Below are 12,668 nucleotides of genomic sequence, written 5' to 3'. Positions count from 1 at the left end.
TAATTTTTCTTTTCTTTCTTTTTTTTTTTGAAATACAGTCTTACTCTGTCGCCCAGGCTGGAGTGCAGTGGTGCGATCTCGGCTCACTGCAAGCTCCGCCTCCCGGGTTCACGCCATTCTCCTGCCTCAGCCTCCTGAGTAACTGGGATCACAGGCACCCGCTACCACGCCCGGCTAATTTTTTTGTATTTTTAGTAGAGATGAGGTTTCACTGTGTTAGCCAGGAAGGTCTCGATCTCCTGACCTCGTGATCCACCCACCTCGGCCTCCCAAAGTGCTGAGATTATAGGTGTGTGCCACCGCTCCCAGCCAGGAGGGAGATAATTTTTCACAACAAGATAATGTCCCTTAGATTATCGAGTGCTGTCTACATTTCAGTGCAGATTCTTGGAGTTATTTCAAAGTTTCTTCTGATTTGATCTAGAAGAACAAGATCTAGAATCTGGGGCAAGATTATCCAAACCTGAAATCATGGCCTCAGGAATACCTTATACCAAATCTTGGAATGTGGGTTTTCGTATAAGCAGCTCTCTTCTTTACAACAGCCTTGCTGTTTTTGAGGTCAGAACAGGAGCCCTCTTTCTCAATGACGATTAAAATAAAACTTCAGGGCAAAGTTTTTGAATCTTAGCAACACATGGAAACATATGTCTTGTTGCCAAAAAAATTTAATTGCCTAATCCAAACCAGAATATTTAGATCAACCTGTATACTATATATTATCTCTGATATACTATATCTCTAGTCCTCAGCATTATTCTTCATAAAACCAAATACCCACTTATTCGCTGAGTGGCCAGATCTAAGAGGAAGCTTTTCTGCCTTTACAGGGATGGCCTTTTGAATAATTGAGCAGACGAAACATTGGAATGTGAAATATTTGTAAATCACTGGTCAGCTCTAGTCAACCTCTTGGTGCTTTTGTTTCCTCTGGTCCCAGATGTGTCTCCTGGCTCTGGAAAGGGAGAGGCCAGTAGTAGGATCAGAAAAGGGAGCAACTAACCAGAAAACACCTAAGTTATGAGGTTTGTACTTTTCCTGACTTAGAGAAAGTCCACATCTCAGGAGATAAACAGTTCTCGCTGCAGCTCTCTGGAGTAATCCCCTGAAATGGTGCCAGAGGGAGCATGTAGGGTAGCCAAGATTCTGACTCCTTGAACCATGGTCTAGCAAAGCCCTCAGATCCTGCATGAGAGTGCTTCCTATTTGTAAAATACCCTTGGGATCTCTCCAGTGAGGCTTGGGGGCCAGATCAGCCCCATTCCTAGCTGAGACTTGCAGAGCTCCTCTGAGAGATTGGACCTTCGCATTCCTTGAGATGGACGTTCACATTCTCTACCTGCTCAGCCCTCAGCGAGCCAGCCCCACTGCCTCTGCCGCCCTTCTCACACACACAAGCCTGCTGCCGCAGTTGCCAGAGCATTCGGTCAAAGCAGGGCGCCACAACCACAGAGCAAATGAGGGAAGTGGGGCCGAGACACAAACATCCTGTCCTCATGACATCAAATGGCTCCAGCTTGAGAATCAGGGTCGCTGCCCAGTGACATACACAAACGTCTCATCCCTCTAGCCACTGCCAGTAAGAGGGCATTTTCTCCTGAGTCCATGGATTGAAAAAGTGCTATCCTTTGGCTTGTGATGTCAGTGACAGGTGACAGTGACTGGAACGCGCCGCTGCTGACCGGATGAGTAGGGATATGTTGAGCAGAGGCCAGGAAGGAGTTCTGCTGAGGATGAAGAGAGTGCAGGCTCGCAGGACGTTCCTTCTCTTTCAAGGCACCAATTTAAGAGAGAGGGACTGAATGAGGAGCACAGAGCTGGAGCTCCCTCTGTTCAGTCCGCCCCATCTTTCCAGGACTCCCCCTTGCCCAGCTCTGTTTTTCTTTGCAGGACTTGGGGGTTCTCGGGCCAGGTCTCTCACCTTGTGTATGATCGCTTCCAGTTAAAGATCTCCTCCAGGTTGGAAGAGGAAGAGACTTCCCGCCTCTGCAAGGCTCCCCCACGACGATGGCCCCCAAGGAAGGAAGCTCTGTGCCTGCTCAGCCCTTTAATCCTCTCCTCCGTTCGGAAGAACTCAGTTAAGGCCCGGAAGGACTCCAAGATGACCTCATGGCTCCAGGCTGGCAAGGGCTCCTGGCGCAGGAAGCCACAGTGGCCTCCGTGGCGACTGAGCAGGAGGAAGAAGTAGGGGTTGCTGTGGAAGAGTTCAGTTGTCAGAGTGTGGTCTGGGGGTCCACACACGGGGTCGTCAGCACTGCAGATACACAGCACAGGCACGGCCGCCTCATCCACATCCCGGAGGGGGTCGTTGCGGTCCCAGTATGTATCCCAGCTGATGGGGAAGCTTTTGGTGTGGCAGAAGAGAGTCTCCTCAAACTCTCGAAGGGAACGGCTCCTGAACAGTCTGCTGGTGTCCACAGTGTCCTCCAGGGCTGTGGCATACCTGGCAGCGAGGTGTTTAGTGGGGAAGGTGGGAAAGAGAGGGAAGAATGAGAACATCAGGTGACAGCAGATGAGACAGACAGCCCGCAGGCCAGATCTGTCCACAGAGGCTTTCTTTGGCCATTTAGGGCTTCGAAAACATTTAATTTCATGGCCATCATTTAAAACCAGATAAGGCTGGTTGCGGTGGCTCACGCCTGTAATCCAAACACTCTGGGAGGCCAACGAGGTGGGTGGATCACTTAAGTCCAGGAGTTTGAGAACAGCCTGGGCAACAGGGCGAAAACCCATCTCTTAAAAAAAAAAAAAAAAAAAAAAAAATTAGCTTGGCATGGTGGCTCAGTCCCAGCTATTCAGGAGGCTGAGGTGGGAGGACTGCTTGAGCCTGGGAGGTCAAGGCTGCAGTGAGCTATGATTGCACCATTGCATTCCAGCCTGGGTGACACAGAGAGACCATTTCAAAAAATAAAATAAAATAATATAAAATAATAAAATTGGCCAGGCGTGGTGGCTCATGCCTGTAATCCCAGAACTTTGGGAGGCTGAGGCAGGTGGATCACGAGGTCAAGAGACTGAGACCATCCTGGCCAACACGGTGAAACCCTATCTCTAGTAAAAATACAAAAATAAGCTGGGTGTGGTGGCGCACACCTGTAGTCCCAGCTACTTGGGAGGCTGAGGCAGGAGAATCACTTGAACCCGGGAGGCAGAGGTTGCAGTGAGCCGAGATCGTGCCACTGCGTTCCAGCCTGGTGACAGAGCGAGACTCCATCTCAAAAAAAAAAAAAAAATAAATAAATAAAATAATAAAATTAGAAGATTTCACATAAAATGCAGGTGTCTGGCTTCTCTAGGGAAGTGGGAAGATCCAGCCACATGGGTGGGCATTTCTCAGCACAACAATGGGTTCCTCCCTCCTTCCTGTGTGACGGTGCCCACTAGGCCTGTCATTCACAGCATCACTGCACCTGTCTATGTGCCCTAGGGGCAGCATTTGACTTCACAGCTGCTGACAGTTCTCCTAACCTCAACTTCTGGCCCTCTGTGGAGAACTTGCTATGAACTGTAACCTCCTAAACTGCTCCTAGAAGAACTTGCTGCTCAGAGTATCCAAACCAGCAGGTGACACCTCTGCTAATAATTCACATTTGACTTTAGGTTGCATTCATTGTTTTTATTTTTGTTTTTTAAACTAACATCCTGTCCTGGTAATGTCACATGAGTGTGATGTTGATCAGGTATACCTGGGGCAGATATTCCTAGAGAGTGTGCTGCCTGGCAGAGGAAGCAATTGAGTCTGTCATTAATTTACTGGGTGGATTCCTAAATGGGGGCCTCAGAGCAACTGCTTTGGGTAACAGGGAACACCTTTGCTGTTTCTAGCCCCCTGGAGAGGGCTTAGCATCCTGACAAGGAGGCCAGGATGAGCAGCTCTGTCTTTTGAATAGCTCAATCCAGCCTCAGAGAGTTGAAATTAGATGTTAATCTCTGACCAGGCATAGTGGCTCACACCTATAATCCCAGCACTTTGGGAGGCCAAGGCGGGTGGATTCCCTGAGTCTAGACATTCAAGACCAGCCTGGACAACATGGCACAATCCCATCTTTATGAAAAATACAAAAATTAACCGCGCATGGTGGCATGTGCCTGTAGTCTCAGCTACTCGGGAGGCTGAGGTGGGGGTCTGGACCCCACATCCCAGGTCTTTCTGCTACACCACACTGTTGCCATAATGACTTCGACCTCATTCTGCCATCTCCTAAGAAAGCCAGAGTGCAGGCTGGGAATGTCACCTGAGCCCAGGAACTCAAGGCTGCAATGAGTGGTGATTCCACCACTGCACTCCAGCCTGGGCGACAGAGTAAGATCTTGCCTCAAAAAACAAACAAACAGCTGGGCACAGTGGCTCACACCTGTAATCCTAGCACTTTGAAAGCTGGGGCAGGCGGATCACTTGACATTAGGGGTTCCAGACCAGCCTGGCAAACATGGAGAAACCCCGTCTCTACCAAAAAAATATTAAAAATTAGCTGGGTGTGGTGGTGCACGCCTGTAGTCCCCAGCCACTTGGGAGGCTAAGGCAGGAGAATAGCTTGCACCCAGGAGGTGGAGGTTACAGTGAGCCGAGATCATGTCACTACACTTCAGCCTGGGTGACAAAGTGAGACTGTCTAAAAAAAAAAAGAATTAAAAAAATAATAATTTTAATAAATGCCTACATATATGCGTGTGTGTGTATATATATATATATATAAAAATTTTTTTTGAGACTGGGTGTTGCTCTGTCACCCAGGCTAGAGTGCAGTGTCCTGACCAAGGCTCTCTGCAGCCTCGAACTTCTGGGCTTCGGTGATCCTCCCATCTCAACCTCCTGAGTAGCTGGGACCACAGATGCATGCCACCACACCCGGCTAATTAAAAAAAGAAATTTTTGTAGAGACAGGTTTTCCTATGTTGCCCAAGTTAGTCTCAAACTCTTGGGCTGAAGTGATCCTCCTGCCTTGGCCTCCCAAAGTGCTGGGATTACAGGCGGGAGCCACTGCACCTGGCCTCAAATGCCACCATATTTCTGATTCCTGTCACCTCCAGGCTCAGAGACTGTGAGTAAACATTCTGGGCAGATAATTGTTTGCAATTGCTTCCAGAGTGCTCTTTGCTGAGTTGTCAAGCTGTGGGCTAAGTGGTAAATGTCAGGTATCTCTGCTGTCGTGGGCCAGGTGCTCAGATTGCTAGGATACAGCAGGGGGTGCTGAGATGAGGCAAGGGGCCGGGGCAGGAGTCCCTGCTCTAGCACAGTGATACTAGCTGAGTCCATCGATGACCTTTAAACCCGCTTCCCCGGTTCTGTCTAGATTACAGGGTTTGGAAGGCTTTGGAAGATGTGTTCAGAGAACTTTGCCCAAACTGGCCCACGCCTGTTCCAATGCTATGCATAGCTGTTTCTGATTCTTAGCCAGCTCAGGCCCTCTATTGTTTCCATGCTGGTCTGCGGCCTCCGTTACCCACCTGCTGAGGGCGATCTTCTGGTGGAGCAGAAAGCCCCGCTCGTAGGGCCACGGCAGGCCGGCCTCGAACCACTCTCGGCAGCGCAGCACGGGCGAGATGCAGGCGGCGCCTGTCACGTAGCTGGAGGAGCCGCACTCGCCCAGGTAGGACAGGAGCAGCGCCGAGCCCGAGCCTTCGCTCACCGCGAACAGCCGCGCCGCCGGGTGTCGGAAGCGGATGTATGTGACCGCCTCCTTGAGGTCGGACGGGTCCCCGAAAGGCTGCAGCCGGGGGCTGACCAGTGGGCAACCGTGGTGGCCGCGGCGATGGAAGATGACCGGGTAGTAGCCGCGCTCCAGGGCGAGCAAGCAAAGGCCGAGCACGTTGCGGGTGAGGCGACCCCACGCATTGGGGATCACCAGAAGCACCGCAGGAAGGCCCCCGGCGCTGGTGATCCGGCGGCCCCGAACACAAGGTCCCACCACCCAGTCCAGGGCCACTAGCCCATCGTCCGCCAACTGCAGGTACTCCCGGGCCAGCTCAGGCCCAGGCGCCACGGGCAGGACGAAGTGGCAGAGGGTCTGCAGGTGGGGCCCGGAGAACCAGGAGCGCGGGCAGGCCTCCAGCGCCTCTGAGCGCCGCAGGGCGCGCAGCAGGCACTGGGCCAGGGCCGACGGCTTGCAGACAAGGCTGCACCCTCCCGGCAGTGGCTCGCGCCCGTCGCTGAACTGGTCCGCCGGGCCTCCGCCGTCCGCCTCCTCCCCGTCGTCTCGGTCTTGGGCCCCCGGCAGGGTCCTCTCTCCGACGGCGCGCCCCCAGGGTCCCCGGAGCCGCGGGCAGAGCAGGCCGAGAAGGGCGAGCACGGCCAAGATGAGCGCGAGGGCGGCGCCCCACGGCGGCATGGCGAAGCTGGAGAGCCCCGGCGGGCAGCGGGCGGCGGGGCCGTCTACTCGGCGAGCTCCGCGCTTTGCCCGCGGCTCCGCCCGCCGGCGGCGGCTGCCCAGGGCCCTCCCGCGCGGGCGCGCTCTGGATTGGCCGTGGCCGGGCAGAGGCAGCCAGTTCGGGCCCGGCTGCCCTCGCCCGCCCCCCCACCCCCGCCCCGGCCCTTTGTACAGCAATTGCAACAAGTGGGAGCAGAGGGTGAGAGGAGCCGGGGCCACCAGGGAGGGAGGGCGCGCCGGCAGCCGGAAGGGAGTGGGGAGGGCACGAACCGGGGAGAGCGGTGTTGGCCATGCAGACGTGGGGAGACTGGAGGCCGAGGCTTGGGGACCCGACTGTCATCAGGGTCTTCCGCTGGACCCTGGGCGCTGCGCCCTCAGAGGCCGATGAAAAGAAGCAGAAAGGAGAGGTGAGTAAGTCGCAGCTCCGGGCGCCGGGTCCCGGAGCCCTGTGGGGCGGCGGCCGCGCGCGCGCTCTGCCCTCGGGCGGCCCCGCTCTCCCCCGCAGCCCCGCAATAACTTGGCTGGGCGGGGTCCGGCACTGGGCTAGAGAGGTCGAGCGCGGCGTCTTGAGCCGCTGGCGGGAGGCTGCTGCTTCCCCGCCTGCATCAGTGCGGGTCCCGCGGACTCCTCGCCCCCGTCCCCGCGAGCTCGGGGCTCCACATCAAGGAAATCCTCAGCCCGGGAGTGGCTTCCCCAGAAGCAGCAGCCCCAAGCCTCCGAGAGTCAGTCGGAGAAAAGGACACACTCAGGCGCCCTGCGACAGGGATGCCCGTCCGACCTACAAGGAACGCCTCGTAAACCGGGGTGCATGGGAGACCACGGAAATAACACGTTCTCGCTGTTTCCAAGCTTTGGGATAGGCATCTCGACCCTCGCTCTCTACCCACGTTTCCCCCCCAAATCCTGGAGAGGGAACCAGAACCAGCGCCCCGCTGCGGGGCGGGCGGGCCAGCGCACCTCCTGGGGGTGAGGCCTGTGGCGTCCCCATCTCGCGGCGACCAATCTCTTTCTAGACACGCGCCTGCCACCGCTGGGCGACGGCGGAGGAGGGGAAGACAACAGCCTCTCGGCTGGCTCCGGCCTCCCGGGGCTTCTGGGTTTGGAGAGTTTGGGGAGCGGAGACACCTCCCGAGGCTCCTCCGCGTTGGACCCTATTTGCGAGGGCGGGAGCGGGGTGGGCCGACGGCGAAGCTCCAGAGGCGGGACCCTCTCCCTTCAGCAGCTCCTCCTGACTTCATGATTCTGCCCCTCTTCTCGTTGCAGGTCACACCGACAAATCTGAAGCGGGTTTGCCAGGGGAGTGTACCCGTCTCCCCGGCCTGGGCCACCCGGTCCACAGGGATTCCATTTCCGGCCTTACACTCCGCTCCATGATCCCATCCAGGCGCTGCAGCTGTGCAGCTGCTCTACAGACTGCAGGGACCTGCTGAGACGAATCCCCGGACGAGGAAAGGGGCCCCCCGCCTGCCCTACTGAGCCTTGCCCGCTGACCCGGCTCCTACACTTAACTTTTCCGGCTTCGGGTTTAAGACGCGTGCGCGCACACTCCGAGGCTGTGGGCGGGCATTGGGGCGGGGCGATACCGGGGGCCCACTGTCTGGGGAGGGGCGCGCGCGAGCCCAGGGCCAACGGACGCGCAGGCGGCGCGGGCGGCGCGGGGGCGCGGGGGTGCTGGGGCTGGAGGGGCGGGACGCGCGCGCTCCCTCGCTGGCGGAGCAGCTGGGCGGCGGGCCGGGCCCGGGGCCGCTTGGAATGGCGCCTCCTCAGCCTTCGCCCCAACTGCTTCTCCTGGCAACCCTCGCGAGGCTCCTGGGTCCCAGCGAGGTAAGGTGACCCGCTCCTGGGAAGGCCTCGGCCCGGGAGCTCAAAGCGCTTTTCCAAAAGTTCGTCCTGGAAGGAGTGGCGCGCCGAGGGGGACGCGGAGTTCTTCCGCTGGCGGGCTGGGCCTGGGGAGAGAGAGGGCAGGGCCTCGCCGTGTCCAGCACCCCAGCTCTTCGCTTTGGACCCACAGGTGATGGCTGGACCGGCGGAGGAGGCGGGAGCCCATTGTCCCGAGAGCCTGTGGCCTCTGCCCCCGCAGGTAGGAGCCCTGGAGGGCCCAGGGAGAGAGGGATGTGAAAGGCTAGCCCAGTCCCGCTCCGTTCTCGCCGCACCCTCCACAGTCACCATCTGGGGACCTCTGCCGGTTCCTCAGTCCTCAGTAGCCAACTTCTCCATCCCAGCCTGGCGCTTGGGGCCTGCCGTCCCCTCCCCACCACACACACACGGAGTCCCCCAACTGCCCTAAGCTCTGTTCTTTCCCCATGTATAGGTGTCACCAAGAGTGACCTACACACGAGTGAGCCCAGGGCAGGTGAGTACAAGCAGGGGCCCACCACCCTTGGTGTCCACGCCTGGAGACAGGCGCTCCTAGCAGGCTTCGCCGCCTGTTCTGCTGATCGGCCCCATTCCTTACCACTTCCCTCAGGCAGAGGCAGGGTTCTAGTTCTCCGCCCCACCTCCAAGCCCAGGACAGATCAGCCCCAGGACAGATGGCTCAAAGACAGTGAGCCATAGGCCTGTCATCTGCAATGCTGTGTCAGGATGCTGTTGGGTAGCTGGCTCTGTGGACAAGTGGCTGTGAGTGGAACTCTCTCTGAGAGCAGCTGGAAAAATCCAGGCTCCAGCTCCCTGAGGAGACAGCGGGAAGTCTCCTGACTTTGTGGGCCCCAGCTTTCTGTAGGAGAGGGTATTAATTCTGTCTCTACCTGTGAGCAGCGAGGGAGGGTATGTGCCAGCACCGTGTACAGTACAGAGCTGCATCGTGCAAGGAGTGTGCCTCCAGTTGCCAGGCTCCACACTGCGGGCTCAGCTTCCGTGGCAGCGTCTCCATCTTCATCGCCAGCTCCTCTGATTTTTCCTTTGAAATACTTATTATTATTATTATTTGAAATGGAGTCTCACTCTGTTGCCCAGGCTGGAGTGCAGTGGCACTCACGGCAACCTCTGCCTCCAGGTTCAAGCAATTCTCATGCCACAGCCTCCCGAGCAGCTGGGATTACAGGCGTGTGCCACCTAGCTTAGCTAATTTTGTATTTTTAGTAGAGACGAGGTTTCACCATGTTGTCCAGGCTGGTCTTGAGCTCCTGACCTCAAGTGATCTGCCTGCCTCAGCCTCCCAAGTGCTGGGATTACAGGTGTGAGCCACCATGCCTGGCCTGAAATACCTAACTTAAATTGGCCAGGCATGGTGGCTCACGCCTGTAATTCCAGTACTTTAGGAGGCTGAGGCAGGTGGAACACCTGAGGTCAGGAGTTCAAGACCAGCTTGGCCAACATGGTGAAACCCTGTCTCTACTAAAAATACAAAAATTAGCTGGGCGTGGTGGCACACCCCTGTAATCCCAGCTACTTGGGAGGCTGAGGCAGGAGAATTGCTTGAGCCCAGGAGGCAGAGGTTGCAGTGTGCCGAGACCATGCCACTGCACTCCAGCCTGGCCGACAGAGCGAGACTGTCTCAAAAAAAAAAAAAAAAAAAAAAAAAAAATCTCTGTAATAGCTCCAGGCCAAGAGTTGTTGCCTCTCGCCACCTACCAGATTCCTTTCCTCAAACAGCCCTTTCATGAAGTCATTCCTCTGTTCACAAACTGTCAATGGCTCCTTATTTCCCACCTTATCGTGGCCATATTCTCCGGCCTGGCTTTTCAGGCCTTACTTAAGTAAGCTTCGTCTGACCTCTCCACATCCTTGGTTCCTCTCCAGTTGTGTCGCGCTGTTTGCCACACAAATGAGTGCCAGCCTCGCCCTCACCACAGCCCCTTTGCTCCTGTTTATTCTCCTCCACACCTGGCCTATCCTGACTCGGAGAGTGCAGCTCCCTGCCCTCCTGCCATACTCCCCCAGCCATCTTCCCAGCTCCAGCAGGCATCAGCTCTCCCTGAGACACTGCCCGATGGCATCAGCCTTTATTCCTCCCCTCCTCCTCTGAATCTATCTCTGATAATTTAACAACTAATCACTAAGTTTTATTAGTTTGCTGTTTTATTTGCATTAGTTGTTTTCCTGAGTTTCTTACACACACCTTGCAAGCAGAGTCCAGGAGTTCTTTGGCATCTCCCACAGCATCTAGCACAGCACTGAGCACCAAGTCAACTCAATCAAAGAATAATGAATGATTGATGGAGTATTTCCATCCTGAGATTGTGCACCTGCTGCCTGCCTGCCCTGTATTTGGATGCTCTTGGGAGATTGTATAGATTGGATCGATGGTCTTCATTTGGGGGATGCTTATGGCTTGGATTGTGGACCTGTAGAGCCATTGTTACACTTGCAGGGAAATATGGCTAGAGTGTGGTCTGAGTCTGGCAGGATTATCCAGGCATGCTGTGAGCTTTGAAGGGTGGCACTTGATGGAGAGGAAGGGTGAAAGGAACACTCAGAGGCAAGAGTGGGTACATGCCAATACCCAGGGCCCTTTGTCCTTTCCTGGGCCCTGAAGGTAGAAGAGCCATCCAGCTATCCTGGGAGTACCTTTAAACTGGTCCCCTGGATGGGAGAACTTGAGATTCTCTGGGAGGGCTCTGGGCCTGCTTTGATGTCTCTGTGCCTTTCCTCCAGGCTGAGGATGTCACCTTCTTCTACCACCCCTGTGCCCATCCCTGGCTGAAGCTCCAGCTTGCCCTCCTGGCCTATGCTTGTATGGCTAACCCTTCCCTCACCCCTGACTTCAGCCTCACGCAGGATCGGGTATGTAGCTGATGAAAGGCACTTGCCTGGCCCTGGCAGAAGGCTATGGCCCCGTGTGCGGGGAATGGAAAATTCAAGGGTTTCCTCTTGCTTGTCCCCACCTTCCTCGTAGCTCTAACAGTTACCTCCTCTCATAGCCCCTGGTGCTGACTGCATGGGGGCTGGCGCTGGAGATGGCCTGGGTAGAGCCAGCCTGGGCTGCCCACTGGCTGATGAGGAGGCGGAGGAGGAAGCAGAGGAAGAAGAAGGCATGGATCTACTGTGAAAGCCTTTCGGGGCCTGCTCCCTCCGAGCCAACCCCTGGTAGAGGGAGGCTGTGCCGAAGAGGGTGTGTGCAGGTGAGAGACGCTGGGCCCAGGCTTGTTGGTCCTCGGGTTCTCTGAGAGGGGCAGCAGGGTGATTGCTCTCTCCCCTCTCCTTAGGCCCTGGCTCTGGCCTTCGCTCTGCGGAGCTGGCGGCCCCCCGGCACAGAGGTGACATCTCAAGGGCCCAGGCAGCCCTCTCCCAGTGGTGCCAAGAGGCGGAGGCTGCGGGCTGCCCTTGGTCCCCAGCCCACTCGCTCAGCCCTGAGGTTTCCCTCTGCTTCCCCAGGGAGCTTGAAGGCCAAGCAGCCCATGGTGGGAATCCCTGGTAGGGAGAGTAATGCCCCATCTGTGCCCACTGTCTCCCTGCTGCCGGGGGCGCCTGGAGGCAATGCCAGCTCCAGGACAGAGGCTCAGGTGCCCAACGGGCAAGGCAGCCCAGGGGGCTGTGTCTGTTCAAGTCAGGCTTCCCCGGCCCCTCGCGCAGCAGCGCCTCCACGGGCAGCCCGGGGCCCCACCCCACGCACTGAAGAGGCCGCCTGGGCTGCCATGGCCCTGACCTTCCTGTTGGTGCTGCTCACCCTGGCCACGCTCTGCACACGGCTGCACAGAAACTTCCGACGCGGGGAGAGCATCTACTGGGGGCCCACAGCGGACAGCCAGGACACAGTGGCTGGTGAGGAGTTCCCTCCCTACCCTACCCGAGGCCCCCGCCCCACCTCGCGTCGCCCGCCGCCCCCCATAGCTTCCCTGCCCTCCCGCCCTTGACTGCTCGGCGCCCGGCCCACAGCTGTGCTGAAGCGGAGGCTGCTGCAGCCCTCGCGCCGGGTCAAGCGCTCGCGCCGGAGACCCCTCCTCCCGCCCACGCCGGACAGCGGCCCGGAAGGCGAGAGCTCGGAGTGACGGCCTGGGACCTGCCACTGTGGCGTGCGGCTCCTCCCCGCGCCGCGAGGCCGCGACCTCTGCCACGTGGACCGCGCGCGGGGCGCCCCCTGGTGGCGATGGCGCGGCACTGGCCGAGCACTGCGGGGGCTTTCCTCTTTGTTGGTTGCTGAGTGGGCGGCCAAGGGGAGAAAAGGAGCCGCTTCTGCCTCCCTTGCCAAAACTCCGTTTCTAATTAAATTATTTTTAGTAGACTCTGGAGTTGAGCTTGTGCATCTGCCGCACAGAGACTCCCACCCGGACCCTAGTCCTAGGCCATGGAGGTGGTGTTTGAGGCAGCCCGCCCCCGCTGGCCAACCTGTCCCTGGACATGGGGCTTTAGGAATGTGCT

At 57.3% G+C, this 12,668-nt stretch overlaps 2 protein-coding genes across 6 annotated transcripts; one reads left to right on the top strand and one right to left on the bottom strand.

Moving 5' to 3' along the window:
* On the bottom strand, nt 1-6,329 carry ABHD15 (abhydrolase domain containing 15). The gene is made up of 2 exons (XM_019027179.4): nt 5,449-6,329; nt 1-2,443 (listed from the first exon to the last, which is right to left on the bottom strand). The coding sequence occupies exons 1-2, from the start codon at nt 6,327-6,329 to the stop codon at nt 1,918-1,920; spliced, it is 1,407 nt and encodes a 468-aa protein (XP_018882724.3). The 3' UTR covers nt 1-1,917.
* Nucleotides 6,298-12,531, top strand: TP53I13 (tumor protein p53 inducible protein 13). Of its 5 annotated transcripts, none has more exons than XM_063705861.1 (8): nt 6,298-6,567; nt 7,753-7,902; nt 8,380-8,448; nt 8,680-8,721; nt 10,965-11,093; nt 11,231-11,431; nt 11,516-12,071; nt 12,186-12,531. In XM_063705861.1, exons 1-8 carry the CDS (start codon nt 6,298-6,300, stop codon nt 12,296-12,298), a joined length of 1,530 nt encoding a protein of 509 aa, XP_063561931.1. In that variant the 3' UTR covers nt 12,299-12,531. The 5 variants fall into 5 exon arrangements, with proteins under 5 accessions (XP_063561931.1, XP_063561932.1, XP_055244586.1 ...); XM_063705862.1 differs by lacking the exon at nt 6,298-6,567 and adding an exon at nt 7,202-7,334 and having other exon boundaries at nt 7,632-7,902; XM_055388611.2 differs by lacking the exon at nt 6,298-6,567 and adding an exon at nt 7,406-7,631.
* Nucleotides 12,532-12,668: the final 137 nt, after the last annotated feature.

This window comes from Gorilla gorilla, chromosome 4, assembly GCF_029281585.2.
Source record: "Gorilla gorilla gorilla isolate KB3781 chromosome 4, NHGRI_mGorGor1-v2.1_pri, whole genome shotgun sequence".
Classification (NCBI taxonomy): domain Eukaryota; kingdom Metazoa; phylum Chordata; class Mammalia; order Primates; family Hominidae; genus Gorilla; species Gorilla gorilla.
This window is presented reverse-complemented; position numbering and strand designations above follow the sequence as displayed.

Coding starts and splice junctions, on each gene's coding strand:
- TP53I13 (XM_063705861.1), top strand. CDS start 6,298: ATGAGCGCGAGGGCGGCGCCCCACGGCGGCATGGCGAAGCTGGAGAGC. Junction 8,722..10,964: donor CACGAGTGAGCCCAGGGCAG/GTGAGTACAAGC, acceptor CCTTTCCTCCAG/GCTGAGGATGTCACCTTCTT. Junction 11,432..11,515: donor GCCGAAGAGGGTGTGTGCAG/GTGAGAGACGCT, acceptor CCCTCTCCTTAG/GCCCTGGCTCTGGCCTTCGC.
- ABHD15 (XM_019027179.4), bottom strand. CDS start 6,329: ATGCCGCCGTGGGGCGCCGCCCTCGCGCTCATCTTGGCCGTGCTCGCC. Junction 2,444..5,448: donor CAGAAGATCGCCCTCAGCAG/GTGGGTAACGGA, acceptor CCTCGCTGCCAG/GTATGCCACAGCCCTGGAGG.